This window comes from Tenrec ecaudatus, chromosome 5 (genome assembly GCF_050624435.1).
Source record: "Tenrec ecaudatus isolate mTenEca1 chromosome 5, mTenEca1.hap1, whole genome shotgun sequence".
In the NCBI taxonomy this organism is placed as follows: domain Eukaryota; kingdom Metazoa; phylum Chordata; class Mammalia; order Afrosoricida; family Tenrecidae; genus Tenrec; species Tenrec ecaudatus.
Window position 1 is genome coordinate 65,045,540 of NC_134534.1, and position 23,854 is coordinate 65,069,393.

Here is a 23,854-nt window from a genome sequence, read left to right on the forward strand (position 1 = left end):
TAGCTCCCCATTTCCTTAAACCTCCCTTGCCCATAACCCAAGGAAACTATTCTAGTTCTGTCTCTATAGATTTACCTATCTTAGCTTTCATATAAAGAAAATCATACAACAACCAAATAAAACCCACCACTACCACCACCAAAATAAAACACCGAGAAACCTCAATCTATAAGGAAGCAAAAATAATAAAAACCAGAACAAATTAAAAATGAGTCAAAGGAAAAACATGATAAATTATGAGGGCAAAGAATGTACCGATGTGCTTTATACAATTGATGTATGTGTGGATTGTGATAAGAGTTGTATGAGTCCCTAATAAAATGTTTAAAAAATTTTTAACCTAAAATTTTAATATTTAACCTACCCTCTATATAATAGGAGCCTGCCAACTACAAAGGCATCAGCTCACGTCTGCTGGCGAAAGACAAGAATGTCCACTCATGCAAAGATTCACAGCTGTAGAAATTCAAAGGGACAGCTCAACTCCACTCACAGGGTCTCTGTGAGTCAGAACCAACCATTGTACCCTGACAGTTGTCAGAGAGTCATTTCCTAATTTAATTTAATTTAGATGTGTTAGTTTTATCCTGTGTTAGAATTTTAATTTACATGTGTTAGTTCTATCTTGTGGTGGTTGTGAGGTGCCATCATGTCATTTCTGACTGATAGCAATGCTGTGTATCACAGAATGAACTATCACCTGGTCCTGTTCTGTCTCACAATTATTCTTAGGTGAATTATATTCATTGTTGCAACCACTGTGTCTGTCCATTTTGTTGTTGAGGGCCCTCCTCATCTTTTGCTGCACCTCTACTTTACCAAGCATGATTTCTTGTTCAGGGACTGATCTCTGCTGATACCATGTGCAAAGTATATGAGACAAAATCTTGCCATACTTGCCTCTAAGGAGCATTCTGGCTGTACTTCCAGGACACATCTGTTTATTCTTTTGGTAGCACATGGTACTTTCAGCATTTTTCGCCCAAACCATAATTTAAATGCATCGACATGTTTTTCCCCTTATTCATTGCCCAACTTTCACATGCACATGAGGCTGTTGAAAATACTGCGGCTTGAGTGAGGCATGTCTCAGTATTCGGAATGACCTTCTTGCCTTTTGCCACTTTAATGAGGTCTTGTGGAGCAATTTTCAGGAGTCAGCAAACTTTTGAGACAGAGAAGCAAATCCTGTCTCTTACAATAATTTAAAAATTATTTGAGGGTCATGAATATGTTTTAACAAACGAAATCACCATTATCTGAATAATGTTCTTGTACAACTTCTCAGTTTTACTTCCTAAACACATGTACGTACCAAAAGAGCTGCATGTGGCTCAAGAACTGCAGTTTGCTGCCTCTTGACCTAGTGAAATGTGTTGGTTAATTTCTTGAATACTGCTTCTATGAGCATTGGTTGTGGATCCACCACCTGTTTGTCAGTTTGTCATACTGTGGTGGTTTGTGTGTTGCTGTGATGATGAAGGCTATGTTACTGATGTTTCAAATCCCAGCACGGTCACCCAAAGTGAACAGGTTTCAGCAGAAGTTCCAGACTAAGAACAGACTACAAAGAAGGAATATGCGTTCCACTTCAGAGGAACTCTGAAAACCCTATGGATAGCATTGACACATTGTCAGTTACTGAAAACCTAGTGAGTAGAAGCAGAACACTGTCAGACTTCCTGCCACAAGTAGAGCCCATAAGGTCAGAAGGCACTCAAAAGATGACTGAGGAAGAGTTGCTTCTTTGGTAAATTTGTCCATAATGATATGAATGAAGTAAAGTCTGTGGGAGTAAAACCTTTGGGGCCTTCATTTTCTGATAAGGCATGACTGAAAATGAAAAGAAACAGCTGAACACATCAATTAATAATTGGAACTTAGAATATATGAAGTATGACTCTAGGAAAATTGAAAGTTGTTAAAAATGAAATGGAACACATAAAGATAGATATTCTGGGTATTAGTAAACTGAAATGGACTGGTAGTAGCCATTATTGAATCAGAAAATCATATGGTTTACTGTGCTGAGAATGACAAAAGAGGAATGACAGTGCATTCATTGTCACAAAGGACAGTTCAAGATCGATCTTGAAGTACAATGCTATCTGTGATAGGATAATGGATATCCTATCACTGGAAATCCACCTACAAGGAAATCCAATCATCTGTTATTCAAAATTAGGACCAATCACTGTAGCTATTGATGCTGAAACTGAAGAGTTCTATCTTCAGTCAGAAATTGATCATACATGCCATCAAGATGGCATTGATAATTCTTGGTGATTGGAATGCAAAAAGTTGGAAACAAAAAGGAAGGCCCAGTAGTTGGAAAATTTAGCGTTGGTGATAGAAACGAAGCTGAAGATCACATGATTGAATTTTTCAAGACTAACAAGTACATCACAAATACCTTTTTTTCAACAATACAAAACGGCAACTATATGTGGACTTGTCGAGATGAAATGTACAGAAATAAAATTGAGTACGTCTGTGGGAAGAGATGAAGAAGCTTAATATTAGCCACTGAAATGAGGCCAGGGGCTGACTGTGGAACAGACCATCAATAACTCATATGTAAGCATAGGTAGAAGCTAAAGAAAATGAAAACAAGACCATGACAGCCGAAATATGACCATGAGTATATCCCATTTGAATTTGAGAACATCTAAAGAACAGATTTGATGCATTAAACATTAATGACAGAATACCTGGTGAACTGTGGGATGACATCAAGGACATATATGAAGAAAGCACAAAAGATCACTAAAAAGATAGGAAAGAAAGAAAAGGTCAAAGTGGATGTCAGAAGAGACTCAAACTTTCTCCTAATTGTAGTGTAGGTAAGGCCAGTGGAAGAAATGATGAGCTAAAAGAACTGAACAGGAAAGGCCAAAGGATAGCTTGAGAATACAAAGTAAAATATTATAAAGATCTGTGCAAAACCTAGAGTTAGAAAACCATAAAGGAAGCTTATCGTAAAATGAAAGAACTTAAGAAAAAATTCATGCTCAAGTTGCAATATTGAAATATTGTAAAGACAAAATATTTGAATGCTGCAGGAAGCCTCCAAAGAAGTTGGAAAGAATACATAGAGTCACTGTACCAAAAAGGACCTAGTAAACATTCAACCATTTCAAGGGGTCCCATGAGCATGCGCAAGAACCAAGGGTACTGAAGGAAGAAGTCCAAGCTGAACTGAAAGCCTTAGCCAAAATCAAGGATCCAGGAATTGATAGACTAATTGAGAAGTTTCAACAAATGGATAATGCATTGGAAGCATTCACTTGCGAATGCCAAGAAATTTGGAAGACAATTACTGGGCCAACTGACTAGAAGTGATCCATATATGTACCCAAGGTAAGTTGACCCAACAGTATCCTCAAACTGTAGAACAGTATCTTTGATACCACATGCAAGTAGCATTTTGCTGAAGATCATCTAACAACAGTTGCAGCACTACATTGAGAGACAGCTGCTATAGATTCACTCCGGATTCAGAAGAGGATGTGGAAAAGTGTTATCATTGCTGATGTAAGATGCATCTTGGCTCAAAGGAGAGAATACCAGAAAGATGTTTACTTGACTTGTGGACTGTGCAAAGACATTCAGCTGTGTGGACCAGAAGACATTATGAATAGTTATTGAGAAGGTTTGGAATTCCAGAATACGTAACTGTACTTATGCAGAACTTGTACTTGGGTCAGGAGACAGTTGTGTGAACAGAAAAAGGGCATTCTTTATGCATGGTTTCAGGAAAGGTGTGCATCAGAGTTGTATCCTCTCACTATACTTATTCAACCTGCACACTAAGCAAATAACAAGAGAAGCTGATTGTATGAAGAAGAACGTAACATCAGGATTGGTTGAAGGCTTATTAACAACCATTGATACACAGATGACGCAGCCCTGCTTGCTGAAAGTGAAGGAAGACTTGAAGCACTTGCTGAAGGTTAGAATGGCAGCCTTCACTATGGATTACAACTCAATGTAAAGAAGACCGGTTTTCACATCTGGACCAGTAGGTCCAATAGAGAAAAGATGGAAGTTATCAAGGATTTCATGGCGAGGCAGAACTTGCTATGTCACTATGGATTTCTATTTTTTTTTAAATGTATATAGTCTGTTACTGTAATTATTTTGATTTTTAAAATTGCTCCAGATTTGGCTAGTCCCTTCAAGTTGACCTCTGTGTTTCTCATATATGCCTCTGTAATTCTTTGGGTTCCCCGTCCCCCCAACAGTATTGATATTCCAAAGTCATCTTGTGTTTTCTTTTTCCCAGTACTGGAACCAAACCTGTTTGACTATTTATTCAGTCCATTCTTTTTACTAGCCATATATTGAGTAACTACTATATACCAGGGACTTTTATAATTTTCTGTAAAGTTTTCTCACACATTAGTGATAAGTTTTTCTTCAGAATTTAATGTGGAATTTTTCTTTGAGCTGCCCCATGGAGGGATCCAAAATTGTTGTTAAAAGCATTTTTCTACCCAATTAGCCTTTTCATACTGACCCCCACCAATAAATAAACAAATTTCCTTTTATATATCTCGAACTCAGTAAAATTGATTGAGTATACAGTGTCAAGTTTGTAGTCTTCAATGAGGTTTCCTATGTAATGATGACTTAAAATATATTTATATTTTTTGTCATTTGGTTTAGTTTACAGAGCAAATTTTCCGTTCTGTGTAATAATTGTCTTTTATAACTAACTGGAATCTTAACTGTCACATGCTTAAAACAGTGGTACTTAGCGCTCCCTGGAGACATTGCACGTTCTGATGTTATCTGTGTTTTCTGTGACAGCAGGATGATCTGTGTAGATGAGGATGCCCATGTGTATCAGTGGATGCATGTCAGTCTAGTTTTAGAGTAAACAGTTAGAGATACTTTGTTTTGAAAGAGTGGAACCATTTCAGTTCAGTTTATGTTGTCTTACTCTTCTAGTCTCCGTCACAAAGACCCATTTCTTTTCTTTTTTTTAAAACATTTTATTAGGGGCGCATACAACTCTTATCACAATCCACACACATACATACATCAATTGTATAAAGCACATCCACACATTCTTTGCCCTAATCACTCTCAAAGCATTTACTCTCTACTTAAGCCCTCTGCATCAGGTTCTCTTTTTTTTCCCTCCCTCCCCGCTCCCCCCTCCCTCATGAGCCCTTGATAATCCACAGATTGTTATTTTGTCATATCTTGCCCTATCCAGAGTCTCCCTTCCCCCCCTTCTCTGCCGCCCATCTCCCAGGTAAGACCCATTTCTATGAAGAAAATTCCTGTAGTCTTAGTTTCAAATGAGGAATTTACCTGAAATTATGTATTGATTTAAATTGTCTGGATACATTGGAATACAAGACTTTTACTTACTTAATATTCCAGTTTATAATATGGTTTGCAGACATAGTAAATTTCACCAGAGCATTAAAAACCACTATGGTGGTAGTTGAAACAAATTTATTTTTTAGTAAATGCCGTACTTAAAAGATGAAGCTCTCCAAATTTGGTTGTAAATCCTCATCCCACCCACTTTAATTTATCACCGACTGTATGATTAAAGTAGAATTCAAAGTGACATGAATCTTGTGTACCTAATTAGCATGAATATAAATGAACTTTCAATGAAACAAGAAACATTTGAACTTTTAAAGGTACAGGTTCATTGGTTTTAGAAAGCCTGGAAACCTTTTAGGCAATTTCTAATGAAGTAAAATGTAAACATTTCCACTGTTAGGTATCTAGCCAGGAGAAATGGTGCATAAATCCACTGAAAGACTTAGTGCACAAATGGTCAAGGTAGACTTGCTGTGGTGGCTAAGGTTATGTGCCAGCGTGGCCATGATTCTCGGTGGTTAGACAGTTATATGACGATATAATATGAAAGCATTGCCACGAAGTAATCATCTTCCATTTTGTGATCTCATGTGATCATCCTTCATTTTTGCATAATGACCAGGTATTTGGAACCTAACCATGTCAGTAACCGAGGAGTAGGTGATTATCACTTTGCCAATACATGCTTCCAATGTATGTATCGTGTAAATATCTCTTTAATATTTGTTAGCAATAGATGACATTTTAATTCAGGAATATTTGTAGAGGATATCATTTATTCTGTTGTATTTATAGAAAAACTCAAGATATATTTTCATTCAATAAGACCTAGAATTACTGTTTATAATTTTATAAAGGGGCTTTAAAAATTCATGGAAAATTCCATTATCTTTTAATTCTATTTTACCACAAACTTTTTGATGCCTCTTTATATTAGTGATTTTTACTGATGCTTCTGTATGTATTTCTAATGTTATTTGCTTTCGAACCAAAATGTAAATGAAAATAGTACAGATGATAATTTGCATAAAAGTTTTCTAAATAAGTAATATTAAAATTCAGTACTGAAAAAATATATCCAAAATAATCCATTTATGGTTTTTTTTTGAAATTTGAATTATTTTGAAATAGTATGACTAAAATTTTACCTTTTGGTTTTAATGTATAGACAGTGTTGCAAAAATCCCAAAGGAATTTTATGAGACTATTTTCATGTTTAGTTTGAACATGAGAAAACCATGCAGATGGACCATGCACTCCTACCTTCCTTTATGATAACAAAATGTCTTTAAAATGTAGCACGTGTCATTATTGTGGAAATATTTCACTTGTGTGCCTTTTTTTTTTTTTTTGAACAGGCAGTATAACTCCAACTGTGGAATTGAATGGCCTTGCTATGAAAAGGGGAGAGCCTGCCATCTACAGGCCGTTAGATCCAAAGCCATTCCCAAATTATAGAGCTAATTACAACTTTCGGGGCATGTACAATCAGAGGTTCGTATGTCTGTCTCCTTTGGTTTTGTTCTTATGTTATTATTTTATACATACTGTAACCGTTTCTGAAACTCAAAGAGTGTTTGCATTGAAAATAAAATTTACTCTGGACGCTTTGCCTGGAATTTGGAGAGCCCAGGTGGCAAAGGAGTATTGAAAGTAGCAAGGTGACTTTGAATCGGTTTTCGGCAGCTAGCTTTATCGAGTCACGAGAGGCCTGTGCTTGCTTTTGCAGAGCCCATTTTGAAAACCACTCCACAGAAGTGAGCAGGCTGACTCCCCGTGACGTTCCCCTCTTTTCACCGAGCTGCTGTGGTACATGCTTCCCTCCAGGTCTTTCTCGATTTCTTTGATGCATTATAACCATGAGGGTTGGTAACATCTAGGCAATTTGTTGGAAGGAGGAACGATTTGCCAAATCTCTATAGGCAATACATGATTTTTTTTAAGTGAAAAATGTAACAGAACTTTCTTTTAAAAATATGACAGTATTTTCAAAATAAAATGTAGTTTCTTCTCCCCCCCGCCAAAATCTCAAACTTATAACACTGAATGTTATATATATATTTTTTAATTGTCTTTTTTGATAGTTAAAAGTAGTGGATCTTTATCTTAATCTTACTGATTACCAGCATGACTGAGCAGTTGCTTAAATGTTTATTAGCTGTTCTTTCTTTATGAGTGGTCTGATTCGTTTTTAATTGCATTGATAGTTTTAAAGATATTTTTGTATTGAGGATGCTAGCATTGGTCTGTTTTGTTATAGTTACCCTGCTTTCCTTAAAACCTTGACTTCTAATGTAGTGTTTGTTTTTACTGTAGTACAGTATTAAGTAGATGGACTATTATATATTTTTTGCCTTTTTGTGATTTCTCCCAGTGCTCTTATGCCTAAGAAATTCTTCTCTTTGTACAATCAGATATTTGCTGATGCTTTTATTAAGATGTTGTACATTTATTGACAATGCAACTCAGACATGCAGAGAAGCCACCTTACTCAGTCACTCAATGATCCAGCACTGTTTTCTGTCTTATTTGATAGAAGGAAAAATACTATTAATTTTACCCATATATAACTTAGTCATACTCAAATTGTAGAGTCCCTTTAAATATTCATTGCTCAGGGTCTTTAAGAAAAAAGATGCACAATCTCTTAAATTTCTGTGCTTCTTTTTTTCTTTGATGGTTCTGAGATGATGTGTTAGGGTATTCTAGGGAGACAAAACCAGATTGGTAATAATTATATATATTTATACAGATAGATATATAACAGTTACAAATAGTTAAATTATAAGGCAATATAAATGGCTTAGTGCAACTCACTCATGTGAGACAGTTGTGAGACACTGGCAGTCCTTCAAGTCTTGAGGGTCGCCAGGTAGTCCCCTGTAGAGCAATTCAGGCTATTCGGGCACAGGCAGCAAACAGCAAGGTGGCAGGTCACCAACAGTCAGCCAAATGACAGGGTCTGACAGTCCCCACCTCGAGATGTACATTCCAATGGTGTGGCGAAGCAGGTCTTGAAGGAACCTCAAATTACAGCGACACAGTCCACAGGTTAGGTGTCCCACAGGTAGTGTAGCTTGCAAATTGAAGCAAAGAACAAGCAAGACAGCCGCACACTGGTCTGATGATCAAAGAGCAAGAGACAAGAAAGGCGAGGCTCACCGCCATTTATCTCTCTGCCCTTCAATTAATCCCACATGTGCTTATCGGCCAGGTTGACACAATAAACTATCTCAGATGATTTATTGTCTCCCACTTGAAGGAAGTAAGCCCTTACCTCTGTATGGGTGGCCTGCCCTCTGGGTTTGTGCTGATGTTCATTGACTACTACATATCTGCATTTCTCTTGTCTGACCTGCTGGGTTCTGCACTGGCAACTTCTCCATTATTTTGCCCACATACCACTCACTGTAAGAGTATCTGCCATTGTCCCCTTGCTCAGTTGGCCTGAATTTTTACTTTTGTCTCCCTTCATATTGTTGCTTCCGTATCGTTTTCTCTAGCATTTTCTTTGGTGCATCCAGTGGTGGTAGCTCTTTTAATGCTCCCCTTGGACTACATATTGTGTGGTAGGCATGATGTGTTAGTCTGGGTGGACTAGAGAAACAAATTCATAGACATATGTGTAGAAGAAAGAGGTTTATATACAAGAGCAATGGAATATTGAGAAGACATACCAGCTCAGTCCAGATAAAATCCCAAAGTCTGATATTAGCCAATATGTCTGATACCAATCTATAAATTCCTCTTCAGACTCACTCAACACATGCAATGACACCAAATGCAGGACGATCACAGGCCAGTGGTGAAAAGTCTTATGGATTCAGTGGCAGTGAAAGCATCTCAGTGCTGGCAGGGGTGTCTACATGGCTCCTTCAGCTTCAGGGCTCTAGTGTAGCTTCATGTGTCTTCTCAATAGCAATGTCTCACAGGGAGTGAGCGTGTGTCCTGCCTCCAGGGAGCTCTTTGTCTCCTTTGTGTCTCTAATAGAGGTCATCAAGCTGTGACCTGATTGACAGGCTAATCTCCACCCCTTGACTCTTAAGTCTCAAATTGACAACAGATTATATAGCTACCACAGCATGGGAAATATATTTCTGCCATCATTGTTTTGCTTCCCCTTTTTCCATATACAAGATAGCTTTAAAAAACTTGTGGAAAATGGAATTGAAGGGTAATGGAAATCAATGATGAGTTTAAGGCTACCTTCTATTAAACCAGTTGGCTTTTAAGCACAATGGGATATGTCTGGCTTCCTGAGTTAAAAACACCTTGTTGATCTTGCATATATAAGATATTTTATTTTTAATGTATGATGAATAGATTCATAAGTATATTTAAACATCTTTCTACATATGGTTTTCTGTTGCAATTGTGGTAGAGTTTTGGTTAATGGACTTATTTTTTTAAATGAAAGACATTTAATGCAAAGGCATTGAAATTCAGACAACAATCTTTGTCATGATGGAGTGCATGCTCTAGTGGGTGAGACAGTAAGAGAAGTGTGGTAAAGAAGGGTATTAGACAGTGACAGACACTCAGGAGAAAAATAAACCAAAGATGAATAATATTGCTCTTCTTTTAGATTTAGTGGTTCGTTCACCTTAGGAGGTGATTTTTGATAACTAACTAAAGGAAGTGGGGGTGGGGGGAGGCATCCCAGGCAGAGGAAATAGCATGATTACATCCCTAAGACTATTCACCCTCTTGGCTCCACTTTCAGCCAATCAACAACCTCATAAAGGTGAATAGTTCCAGTAGGGATGTAGGTGCCCGCAGGAATTACCAATCCCACAGCATCAGAAGGGCAGCATTAACCCGCATTCATAAAGCACAGAAGGTCCAATAGAAACAAGAAATAAAAGGTGGATGTAAGCAGAATGCGGTTACATTTTGGGAATCGCAGCGATAAAATGTGTATTTGTTAACTGAAAAAGCAGTTTGGGTATAAACGATTCGACCTGAAGTTCTGAGCACCGTTACTCTGGTTAGGTGCCCTCGGGTTGGTTCTGACCCATCGCTACCCTTTGTACACCAGAAGGAGACTGCCCGGTTGTGCGTCATCCTCACAATTGTCACTATATTTTTGAGTCAGCCTTTCTTTGTAGCCATGGTATTCGTCTTCTCCTTTTTCATTGACACGCTACCAAATACGACCTTTTTCAGCACTGGTCCAAAGTATGTGAGACGTTAGCTTGCTTTCCTCACCAAGGGGCATTCTTCTTCTGAGACAGATTTATTGGGTTTCCTGATAGACCACAGAACTTGAATATAATAATTCAGATGCATCAGTTTTCCTCTGGGCTTTCTTATTCATTGTCCATCTTTTACATGCGTATGAGGAGGTTGAAAATACCATGGTCAGGTACACCTCAGTTCTCAAAATGACATCTGTATCTTTAACTTTTTATCTTTAATTAGGTAAGGACTTAAATTTTAGATCACTTTTGTATTCAACAATTGAACTTCTCCAATCTCCCATTAGTTTGCCCTCCCCGCTTTCCTCCTTCTTTACGAAAATTATCTTCCCCTTCCCTTAGCAAAACCTGTCTGTCCTATAGTCTGTCGCTTTTCCTGTCTCCCCGTCCTCTCCCCGCTTGGTAACCATCCAAGTCTGTTTCTTTTGCTATGGAAATTGTTTCTTGGTGGTTTGTGCTTGTGTAACGATAGCCTTATAGAATACTTCATATTTTGGGATTGCCTAACTTCACTCAGCATAATATCCTCCAAAGCCGTCTATATCATGAGGTGTTTTCATAGTTTTTGTTATTCTTTAATGATATATTGTATTCGATTGTGTGTTTGAACAAAAATTTACTAATCCATTTTCCACTGGTGGTCATTAGGGTTTTTCTTTTTATTGTGAATGTTGCTGTGAAGAACATGAGTGTTCATTTATCTAGATGTGCTATGGCTTCCATGTCTTTAGGGCATGTACCTAGTAAAGGGTTAAAGGGTTTGCTGCTGGGTCCTGTGTTATTTCTATTTGAAGTTGTTTGAAGAATGCTGTCCTCTCTCCCTTAGTGTTTGCACAGTTTCAAACACCCACCAGCGGTGGATGAGGGTTCTAATCTCTCCATGCCCTTTCTAGCTTTTTTTTTTTTTAACTTCATTGTCAATGTCAGTGTTAGATAGTATCTCATTGTTGTTTTGATTTGCATCTCTTGGATGCTTAGCGATCTTCCTAATTTCTTCATATGTTTGTTGGTTGCTTAGATGTCTTCTTTAGCGAACTACCTGTTCATGTCCTCTGCCCATTTTTACTTTAATTATTTTAAATTTTTCCTAGTTCAGTCATATTTATTTACTTATGTATGTAAAAATTATTAATCATTTTATTGGGAACTCTTACAAATGTCATAACATTCCATAATGCAAATAAATCAAGCATAATTGTATATTTGCTACTACACTCAGCCCTCTGCTTATTTTTAAATTAATTTGTCCTTCGATTGTTGAGATTTTATAGTTCCTGTAGATTTTAGATCTTAGCCCTGCTCTCTGATATGTCATTGCCAAAAATTTTCCCCTAGTCTGAGGGTTCTCTTTTCACTCTTTTGATGAAGTCATTTGATGTCTCTTATTTTTGATGTAGTCAGTAAGTGTTTTATTTCTGATGAAATTACTTGATGTACATAAGTGTCTTATTTTTAGGAGGTCCCCATCATCTATTTTGTCTCCTGTTGTGTGTGTTTTTTTCTTTATATTTGGTAGTTTTGTTTATACCAAGTATTAGGTCCATTAAGTTGTCCCTATTTTCTCATGATAGTCTTTATTGTTCTAGGGTTTACGTTGTGTCTTAAATCTACCTAGAGTTTGTTTTTGCTAATCCTGTATTTATGATAATAGTGACTATGTATTTCTTCCATCATCTTTGGGTGCTTTCTGCATCATTCGGCATTTTCCCCATGGAATCATCAGTATTACAAATCTAGGCTCGAGTTTTTTCTTCAAAATTTTCAGCTTGAGCTGTGGCGACTGGATTTTCTCATTTTTTGGCTTTCTAACTCCATATTTTTGCACATTTCATTTTAATACTCTACTTTATCTTCTTTACCTGCCCTGTAGAATTTTCTGTTCCTTTATATCATCATTTTCCCCATATACTTCTGCTACTCTTACATTCAAGAGCAAATTTCAGAGTCACCCTCTTCTTTTTAAATACCTTTTGCTTTATAAATATATGATGTTTTTGACGGCATCCCACATGTTCATCAGGTGTTCTGTCATTAGTGTTCAGTATTTAGAATCTATTCTTGAGACAGTCTCAAAATTCAAATGGGTTATATTTTGGCGTTTGTGTACTACTTCAATAAAAACTTTTTTTTTTTCAGCTTCAACTTGAACTTAGGTATGAGCAACTGATGATGGTCTGTTCCACATTCAGCCCTGGCCTTGATACTCAGCTTCTCTGTCATCTCTTCCCACAGATGGAGTAAATTTGTTTCCTTTGTAATGTATCTGCCAGTGTCCATTTTTATAGTCAGCATTTCTGCTGTTGAAAAAAATTTATTTGTAATGAAGAAATTGGTCTTGTAAAATTTTATCATGCCATTTCCAGCTTTGTTTTTATCACAAAGGCTGATTTTCCAAATACTTTTCTTTTTCAGTTTTCCACCTTAAGGATTCCAATTGCCAATAAGTAAGCAATGCGTCTTGATTGCATGTTTGACCAATTTCAGACTAATTTTCTCTTAAGAATATTGTCATTTTACCTTGGTTTCCAGATTTGATTCCATGATTGTTATGAGAATTGTAAAAATTTTGTTTATGGCATCTTCCAAAGCATTGTGCCTTAGAATACATAAAGTAGATGCTTTGGTTTACATGTTTGAAGAGTCGTTAGAATTTTCTGCAAACCACTAAAAGAGTAAGGAGAAACGGAGAACAATTAGGCTACCGATGCCTTGATTCACTTTAAGTGAAGCATGTCTGATCACTAAAAGGCAGACCTACCCATTACTTAATATGCTGTTAAAGTTCTGGTTTCATACAAGACTTTATTTTCATATGCCAAAATCTGAAAATATATTTCAGGGAATTTAGAACCAAAGAATAAGGGAGATTCCCTTCTCTTTACCAGATATCAAATGAATCAGCTTCTTAATAAGGTAGAGAATGACTGATTGAAAAGTCTAAGAAGTAGTAAATAATGAAGGCAGGAGAGGGTAGGTTCAATCATGGGGGGAGGCAGTGTTCTAAGATAGATGAAGTGGTGATTATATAGTTCCTCTTGATATTATTGAACAATTGAGTATTCAATTATATGATATGTAAACTATGTGCCAATAAAACTGTTGGCGGAAAAAAAGAAAAGTCTGAGAAACATACTGTCAGGGGAATCCAGCCCCTAACACATCATTATGGGTCCGGTAGGTGCAATTGTACAGCGATAATAAGTAAAGATCATAGATAGAAGTGGAGTATTGAAATAAATGGAGTCACACACAATTCATGGTAGCATGCTCACCTCAGCCCCACTTGATGGTCCATGTGGAGGGAGAGAGAGAGTGAGATTTAATGCTAGCCCAGGCCTTTTATATTCTCTGGGGACGTGCAAGCCCCCTAATTACAGGTGAGGACATACGTCACTGGAAGGGGCTGTCCTATAGGTAATACAATACTGAGAGGGGGGTGGTCTGGGGAAATACACATAATAGGAAGGGGAGGGATTGGGGGTATACATGTGACATGATGGGCGGATCCTAGATTCAAGATGGCAGCCTAGCCTTAATCATCCTTGGGCGGGCTTGACCTCTCTGGGGGCTCCTACAAGGAAACAGACAACTACTATCCTTATCAGAAGGAAGTGGGTCCTATTTGCTGTGGGACAAACAGTGGTGACTACTTGCTCTAGATGGTTGATAGCTCTCAGGGAGAATAACCCCTGACCTACTTCTGATGACCTCCAAGTATAGTCATTCCCAAGCAACTGTCTGGCATATATTTGGGGGAGACAGCTTGGGGGAAATTCTTCTGTATCCCACAACATACCATTTAGAAAGTTTAAAAAATATCTTTTCCTTTTCTATTTAAAATAATATCAACTAACCAGATCCGTCCACTGGAGAGTTTGTCACCTTGAAGACTAAGGTGTGCCTGACCCTTGCCATAGCATTTTCAGAAACTGAAGAAAGATTGGTGCATTTATGGTATTGGTGAAGAATCTTGAAAGTTCCGTGGACTCCCAGAAGAAGTGCAGCCAAAGTGCTCTCAGAAGCACGGCTAACAAGACTTGATGTCACATGCTTTGGATGTGTTATCAGGAGAGACCAGTCCCTGGAAAAGGACCGCATGTGGAGAAAGTAGATAGGCAGCCAGATTGCTGCCTTGAAGGTTTCTCAACAAGATGGGAGGACATGGTGACTGTGCCAGTGGGCACAACTTTAACAACAGCTGTGCGGATGGCGCAGCACCTGGCAGTGAATCGTCTTGTCATATATGGGGTTTCTGTGAGTTGGAGGTGACCTGATGGGACCTAATAACAACATCAACACCCATAGTATTTTAAAAATAATAATTACTATGTTCCAGATGAAAGTTTACACAGCAAAGTACACTCATTTTTTATATAAATTGTCTCCTGCCATTAGTTACGTTTTCCAAAGTAGGTCAGCATTTTCTTTCTGTTTATTATACTGCCATTAATCTAGCTTTCCTTGCCACTCCTGTCTCGTCTTTGCTTTAGGTAAATGTTGATCATTTGCTCTCCAGGGGTGATCATTTCTAGGGGCTCAATACTTCTACGTGATAAATTTGTTGTATAAGCCAGTCTATTATTTGGCTGGAAGACGACCTGTAGGACTAAGTACACTTCCCAGGTCAAAGGGGCCTAACCTCGGGGGGTTCCTCTAGTCTCTGTTGGTTCAGTACATCAGACTGTTTTTATGAACTTGAATTTTAGTTTTTCTCTCTTTGAGGTCTTTTATTTACTTCGTTGTAATGGTGTATGTGCTTTTCTAGCTGAACCCATTCAAAGGCTGGAGAACTACCTTTTCTCTAGCCCCATTCTCAAGCTGGTAATTAGACTTGGACACTAAACCACTTGTCTACCTTTGTTATTTATACCCAAGGCATTTGATAATGAATATAGCAACTTACGACTTTTTCTTTCTTTAATATTACAAAGGGGCAATCATCTAGAGGTCCACAGGACAAAGTACAAGATGTAAAGATTGGAGAGCATTTTTAGGCTTTTGTTCTCCCTTGTTTGTTATAAAGAGTTACCTATCTCAAGGATTATAATAGCGGAACACAGAGCCCTAAGAGACAGTTTACCTTCTATTTAACTTTATTTTCAAACGGTGTCGCTCTATTGAGCGCATGCTGGTGGTATAGTGAGTTACATATTGGGCTGCTAACCATGGAGGCAGCAGTTAGAAACCACCAGCCACTCCGTAGGAGAAAGATGAGACTTTTTTTTCAGTAAAGATTAGTCTCTGAGACCCACAAGGGCATTTTCATCAGGTTGCTATGAGCCTGAGTCGACCGTGTGGCAGTGAGAGTGTGAGCTACTCTATTTGGTAGGCCTCATTTTTTACTTAGTCCTTAGACTAATCATCATACAGGTTGAGCCTGGGGTTGGTTGGTTGCTTAGTTCTTGGCTACACAGGAGAACTGCTCCTAGAAAGATAAATCGCCTTGGACACCCTCAGTGGGGTCCCTGCAAGTCAGGATTCAGTTGATGGTGGTAGCTTTTTTTTTCTTTTTGGTCTGACCTGATAACATGTCCAAAGTATGTGGAGGGGAAAGTCTCGTGCCTCACTTTTAAGGAGCGTTCTGGTTGTACTTCTTATGACAGATTTCTTTATCATTTGGACAGTCCGTGGTAGTGTTGGTATTCTTTACTAGTACCGTAATTCAAATGCATCAGCTCTCTGGTCTTCATTGTTCATAATTGAGCTGTCATATGCATATACCAGAACCGAAAACCAAACTCAATGCCGTCGACTCAGTTCTGAATCATAGCAACTCTATCAGACGGAGAACTGCCCTTGTGGGTTTCTGAGACTATACCTACTAGAGCAGAAAGCCTCATCTTTTTCCTGTGGAGTGGCTGGTGGTTTTGAATCGCTGATCTTGTGGTTAACAGCTCAATGCATAACCACTGCACCACACCATCAGGGCTCCTTACAGACACATAAGATGATAGAGAATAGCAGGCTTTGGGTCAAGTACACATTAATCTTCAAAGTGACATCTTTTCCACTTTAAAGATGTCTTAACAGATTTAACAGTGTGAAACTTTGTTTGATTTAATTACTGCTTTAAAAAAATCATTTTATTGGGGGCTTGTACAACTTTTTTCACAATCCATACATCCATCCATTGTGTCAAGCATATTTGTACATTTGTTGCCCTAATCATTCTCAAAACATTTGCTTTCTACTTGAGCCCTTGGTATCAGCTCCTCATTTTTCCCCTACCTCCTCACCTCCCTCCCTCATGAACCCTTGATAAATTATAAATTATAATTATTTTGTCATATCTTGAACTGTCTGAATGTCTCCCTTCACCCACTTTTCTGTTGTCCATCCCCTAGGGAAGAGATTATATGTAGATCCTTGTAATTGGTTCCCCCATTCTACTCTACCTTCCCTCCACCCTCCTGGTATTGCCACTCATCACTGGTCCTGAAGGGATCATCTGTCCTGGATTCCCTGTGTTTCCAGTTCCTGTCTGTACCAGTGTACATTCTCTGGTCTAGCCAGATTTGTAAGGTAGAATTAGGACCATAATAGTGGGGGAAGGGAAGCATTTTTATAAATTATCAAGTGTTCATGAGGGAGGGGGAATGGGGAAGGAGGGGAAAAATGAGCTGATGCCAGGGACTTAAGTAGAGAGCAAATGTTTTGAGAATGATGAGGGCAACGAGTGTACAAATGAGCTTGACACAGTTGATGTATATATGGATTGTGATAAGAGTTGTATGAGCCCCCAATAAAATGACAAATAAACAAATAAATAAAAGTTAATCAGGAAGAAAAAAAAGAACTAGAGGAAAGTTGTGTGTTTCATCGTTGCTACACTGCCCCCCTGACTGGCTTGTCTCCTTCCGGAGACCCTTTTGTAAGGGGATGGGATGTCCAGTTGCCTACAGATTGGCGTCGGGTCCCTAATCTGCACTCCCCCTCATTCACAGTAATATGATCTTTTGTTCCTTGATGCCTGATACCTGATCCCTTCGACACCTCATGATCACACAGGCTGTTGTCCTTCTTCCATGTGGGCTCTGTTGATTCTCAGCTAGATGGCTGCTTGTTTATCTTCAAGCCTTTAAGACCCCCAGATGCTATATTGTTTCATAGCCAGGCACCATCAGCTTTCTTCACCACATTTGCTTATGTGCCCATTTGTCTTCAGAGATAGTGTTGGGAAGATGAGCATCATGGAATGCCAGTTTATCTATCTATCTATCTATCTATCTATCTATCTATCTATCTATCTATCTATCTATCTATCTATCTATCTATCTAATCCAAAGTGTGGGCCCCTCTCTCAGGGCTAACCCATTCTAGGGCGCCCTTGCCCTGAATGCCAGTTTAATAGAACAAAGTGTTCTTGCATTGAGGGAGTACTTGAGTGGCGGCCCAATGTCCGTCTCCTACCTTAATACTAAACCTATAAATATATACATATAGATCTATTTCCTCATCCTCATATATGAATATATTTACATATATACATGCCTGTATTTAGACCTTTGCCCCCTAGTTCTTTCCTCTATTTCCTTTTACTTTCCTCTTGTTCCGCTATCATGCTTAGCCATCATTTGGGTTTTAGTAATTCCTCTTGTTTACATTGCCCTGATGAGTCCCTACCAGGCCTCTTACACCCTCCTCACCACTGATTTTGGATCACTTGTTTCCTTGCCCCTGGGTTTGTTAACACCACTTCCTTTTCCCTGCCTCCACCTTTCCATGTTCCCCTTGAGCCATAGGTCCCTTTGCTTTCTCCTCCAGATTTTTTATCCCGCCTATTTTATCTAGATAGGCCTGCAGAGATAATAATACGCAAAAAAAAAAAAAAGACAGAGTAAGACAAAGTGACAAAATAAAACAAAGCAATGACAACAACAAAAAATGAAAATCCTGTAAATTGTTCAAAGTCTGTTTCTTGACCTTTAGGTGTGTTTTCCGGTCTAGTCTAATGGGGTGCCATGCCCTGGCCCCAAAGTCTACTTTTGATTCCCTTGGGACTTTCTTGCTCTGCTCCCCTTGCTGACTTACAGTCCATATGGAGGGCTCCCGTCTTTTTCATCAGCAAATGCTTCAATCCCTCTTCAATTTCGTCAAACAAGGTTGTGTTATCTGTGTATTTTTAGGTTAATAAGCTTTTCTCCAGTCCTGATTCTGTGTTCTTCATGGAGCTCTGGTTCTCAGATTGTTTGCTCATAATACTGATTGATTAAGTGTAGTGAAATGATGCAACACGGATGCACATCTTTCCTGTTATTGAACCATGCCACTACTCGCCTGTCAGTTGCCAAACTGCATAGGCTTACATGTGTCTGTGATGCTGGAAGTTTTGCTACTGTCGTTTCAAATACCAGTAGGGCCACCTTCAGTGAACAGGTTTTAGCAGAGCTACAGACTAAGAACAGAGTGGGAGTAAGAATAGACTGTCTGTTTTTAAAGGATTAGCCACTGAAAACCTTATGAATGGGAGTAGAACACTGTCTTTTAATAGTACTGGAAGATGAGCCCCTCACACTGGAAGGCATGCAAAATATGCCTGGGGAGGAGCTGCCACCTCAAAGTAGACTCAACTTGAATGATGTCCATGGAATAAAGCTTTCCTGGTTCCTTGATTTGTGGACGGTGCTCAACTTACATCGAGAAGAAAGCTGCAAACATAAGTTGCTATGGAAGTGTTGACAATGCTTGGCTTGATTCTGGAATCCAAGAAGCCTTCCAGGAGGAAGTGACACTTCAGTAGAGACTTCCAGGTTAACAGGGAGTTAGGCAGTTACAGATGAAAAGGAAAAAGCATGCCTGGCTTGGGCTCAAAGACAAGGAAACATGAAAAAGATTGGTTCATTTAATGACGTGGACAGATGTCCTCATATGTCATAACAAGAGGTTTGGATTTTATCTTGAAGGTGATTGGAACACATTGTAGGATTTTAAGCTGAGGCATGAAATAATTAGATAAATGTCTTAGGAATCTTACCTTGGCAATAATATGGGAAATTGGATCAGCTAACATTTCAACGGAGATAGATTATATGGATATTATCATAGTCCAGGTGAACGTGATGAAGACCGGGACAGGAGAGATAAGGGAACAGAGTGTGCAGACACTCAGAGGGCAGACTTGCTGGGGATTGATTGGGAGGTAGCATCCATATATCCGCATGGCAAGTGTTGTTCACGAGAGGAATTGTAGTATTGGGGAAAGATTAGCTGTGGATATGATGAACTTTCAGTTACCAGTGAGGTATTAGGAGGAGTTAACTTCTACTCTTTAAGACTTCAGCAAACGGTGTACAGAGACTATCTTGGGCTTTGACAGTGTATTGGAAGTGTACGTGGGAAATGATACAAAGGTTTCAAAGTAGAGGTCTGAAGCATGTTGCAGAAAATGGCATTGCCTTAAGATAAAACCTCAGTTCCACTAACTAATCTAGTCTTTCATTCATTCAGGATTTACATTCCCTACCCCAAAGGTCTTGTTTATGTTGGTGTATTGTCATTCAGCTTGGCACAGTTCCATGGTATTGCTGTATGTCAGTCACTCCCTTTCTAAGAAATGCTTAATATAGTTTAAGTCTGGGGCCTATTTAGTTGCCTTCAGTAATGAATTCTGTTCCCGGCCCAGTCACTTGTCTAAATCAACAGAGCTGTTTCGATGTGCATGTGTGGTCTGCTACAGTAGGAAAGGGTATGCGTTAGTTTGTCTCCAAAGGTAGTCATTCCAAGGGTCCAAGCACGACCGGGTTTCCTGGTCTCTCGTTGAGTGCTGGGAAATAAGCCCGGCACGTAGCCCTCTGCGCCACCATTTGCTCCTGGGAAATAGCGTTATGGGATTTATTCACTGACAGCCGGATAGAGTGAAACACATTGTCTTTCTTTTTTTAAAGCATCCAAACTGACTTAATTTTATCATGTTAATAGCTTATGTCTAGAAATAACTGAAATTTTAGCTTATGGAAAATAACTTGTATTGCTGCATTTTAAAATTTATTAGAGACAGATGACTTGCTGCTAATTACTGTGATTTTCATTTCTTATTGATTTTGGAATTGCTCAACTGCCTCTCTAGTGTGTAATGCCCTTTAAATAAACCTATTGAAGAGCAGAACAGTTGAGAAACACGGAAAGGACTTGTCCCTGCAGTGGCATGAGCAGGTGTAAGTCTACTATTACTGCTTTCTGCCACCAGATGGTGCTTGTGTACTGATAGAACAGCATACAGAGTGAGGAATTCCTTTAGGCTAGTTTTGCAGGGCCATTGATTAAGTGATAAAGAAGAGGCTAAATAATTCAAGTACCAACATTGCAACATTGGACTTTCCTGTTTCATACCCAACAGGAAAAAGTCAGTCAAGCACACTAAAATCTGTATTTTCTCTGTATTATTAAACACTATTTTGTTTTTTTCTTAAGTCACGTAGTTTAACTTTTTTTTTCATAATCTTCTTAAGCAAAAGCAAATTCCTAATTTAAAAAGCCCTTTTAGAATTCTGGATTGATCTATTTGATGTTTATTTTGATCAGAAGCTGCCCTTTAACAAATGCTGTCAAGTTCCTTTTTGAGTTCTTCATGCTAAAAGCTTAAGTTTGGTATTCACAAAGGTGAATATAGGGAAAGCAGCACTAAAATATGCCCTGTAAGTTTCTTGTTTTTTTGTTTGTTTCTTCAAGTTTCTCATTGTTGTTTAACTAGGAAGATACAACCTTGACTTAAATTTGATAAATGTTAGGCTCATAACTTATTTATAGGAAGGAATCTTTTAAATCCTAATTGCAGTATTTTTTGGTCCTGGACAGGGAAATCAAACAGCATGATCTATTCTGGCACATTAGACTAATTTTAATGATTATTCTTCAAGTTCAGGAAAACAAGTACAATACTGTTAAAATTACTTTGTTGTTAGACGGAATACTAACTCACAAAATGTTTTTATCTTTTGTTTGGCCGAGTGATTTGTTTTAGCATTATTGATTTTACTTGCCTTTAATCTTTGAGCAAAATGGCAGTACAATTTATGAAGGTATTTTAAATGTCACATTTGACATACATATGAATGTGCTTCCAGTTTTCTTAATTCTGCTAAGAAATTCAATGTAAAAAACTAGACTTAGCTTGGAGACATTTTGAACATTAAAACCTTTTTTTTCTTTGTTTTGAAGAGTTTGTTTACAAATAAAAAACAATATTTTATCTCCCAGGTGTTTTTCCCTCAATACTCAATTACTTTTTGCATTATTTCTTCAGCTAGTGACTTCTAAAGAAAGCTTTGGAGTTTCATATGTTATTTAGGTTTAGAAACAAATTTAAATGTGGTTTCTAAAGCGAGTGTTATGACTATTATCAAAAAGAGTTTATGTTGCATGTTTATAGAAGTCTGTACAATAATGAAATTTCTTGGAAATGCAGTATTGTGTTTAATGAATTCCGGGCAATGTTTTGGGTGATCTTCAAAATAAGCCATATCCCCAAAGTTTTTGTTTTTTGTTGGTTATGATTTGCTGTTGGTTACTGGAAGCTTAGGATGCATTCAGTCATGGAAACATTGTGATAAATGGTGGCAGAATTCTCAAGGGAACACCAAAGAGTCCATTTTACTTATAGTGAACAGTGCACCAACTTGAGCTCTCCAGAAATATGTTCCCTGTGATGCCACCTGATCTGTGAGAGTGCTTTTTTTTTACCTATCTTTGAGGAATATTCTGGATACCATTGGGTAATCTCGAGAGACAATATTCTCTCTCTCCAGCTTTAATTTCAAATTGTTGATTAGTAGAAATGAGTTTAATCAGTTTTGGAAGAGTATTTCAGGAGAAGGCATAAAGCCAGGGGTGGGCTAAATAATAGATAAAACCTCATGTGTGAGCAGAGAGAGCTGCCGGCAAATGAAGGGGATAAAAGCAGTAACTTAGTCCTGGATACCATGGGTAAGATGCCATGTTTAGTGCAACCAGGACTTGTTAACCTATAACAAAGCAATTCCTCCCTCTCGTAAGGACATTTCTGCCTTATAAAATTCAGGTTTGGAAATTATTGGAGGATCATCATATCGAAAGGGGGACCTTGTATGACACAAATGGTTCTGTTGTTGAGTGCTAGCTGAAAGGTTGGTGCTTGGACCCACCTCCTTAGAGGAGCCGCCTAGAACAGGCCTGGCGATGTGTTGACTTAGCAAAGGTGGCAGCCTTGAAAACTCTGGGAGCAGTTCCACACTGCACACACAGGGGCGCTGTGAGTCTCAGCCAACCTGGTAACTGACAGCAACAATAATTTATCTGGTGAGAAATAGCCATAGTCTCAGCTACTGAGATTTCTCTTTCCTCTTGGTGAGCTCTGGCTTGTACTACTACAGCGTCTGCTCCAAAGTCTTTCCACGGGAAGGTGTTGTTGCCTCTCCCTCTGTGCACTGGCCCTGGGCAGAGCCGTGATCTTTTCCTTAATCCCCAGAGCATAATGGAACTTTAGTGAGTGTTTTATTTAAAGCTTGGAATAACAAAATGAGTAACCTAAATGAGATAATCATATACAAGCTGCACCGTGTTTTCTAGAGTTAGTAAAACCATCTTTCATAATAGTGGGTTGGATTCTTAGCACCAAATACCCTGGAGTATAAACTGCTCAAATCCCCTGGATTCAAGAGAAGAGCCCTAGAGAGAAAGAGGAGGGGAGAGAATCATTTCCCTTCCAGTTTCAACACTGCCCCCCAGTCTGGATTCTTGTTTAACAACTTTTTTCCCCCACATCTGAATAATTGACAGGAATATATTTTATTGCCATGATTCATTGACACGAATATGTTTGTTCATAGATTGATTTACTGAATATGTTATTGTCAGCAATAGGCTGTAAGTTAAATGCCAGAAACAACTTACAGCTTCGAAGGGGAAGGTGGACAGTTCCAACTCGGCGATAAATTAACACAAGTACTAGCAATTACAACTGTTTGGGATAATTTCAAGATGTCTTGAAGCCTATTAAAAGGTTATTTAAGTTACTTAGTGCCAAAATCACACATCTCCAATATGATTTAGGATTATACTAAAGGTGAGTCGATTCATTCAGAAGAGATTAGTCAATTTAGGGGCCTTAAGGAGGTGGGAACGAATGCCGACAATCAGAATTCAGTAAGGTAGCAGGATGTAGGATAGTCAGGTAGCGTGGATGAGAGTAAGTAACAAGTATTGCTACTAGGGTTTGCGTTCATATACACGTGGATTTACTTCAAACGCTCTTATGTTTAAACAGACTTTGCAGTCAATGGGAGGCTTATTTTCCTTTCCATTAGGGTGCCTTCAGAAGCAGATGCAGCTGAACT

General features: G+C 38.4%; 1 protein-coding gene across 10 annotated transcripts in view; it reads left to right on the top strand.

Moving 5' to 3' along the window:
• Positions 1-23,854, top strand: part of STAU2 (staufen double-stranded RNA binding protein 2) — a 345,263-nt gene that overhangs the window by 56,858 nt on the left and 264,551 nt on the right. For all 10 annotated transcript variants that reach the window (XM_075549568.1, XM_075549571.1, XM_075549567.1 and 7 more), the window contains one exon: positions 6,705-6,840. In XM_075549568.1, coding sequence (XP_075405683.1) covers positions 6,705-6,840 — 136 coding nt within the window. The remainder of the gene's footprint in view (positions 1-6,704; positions 6,841-23,854) is intronic.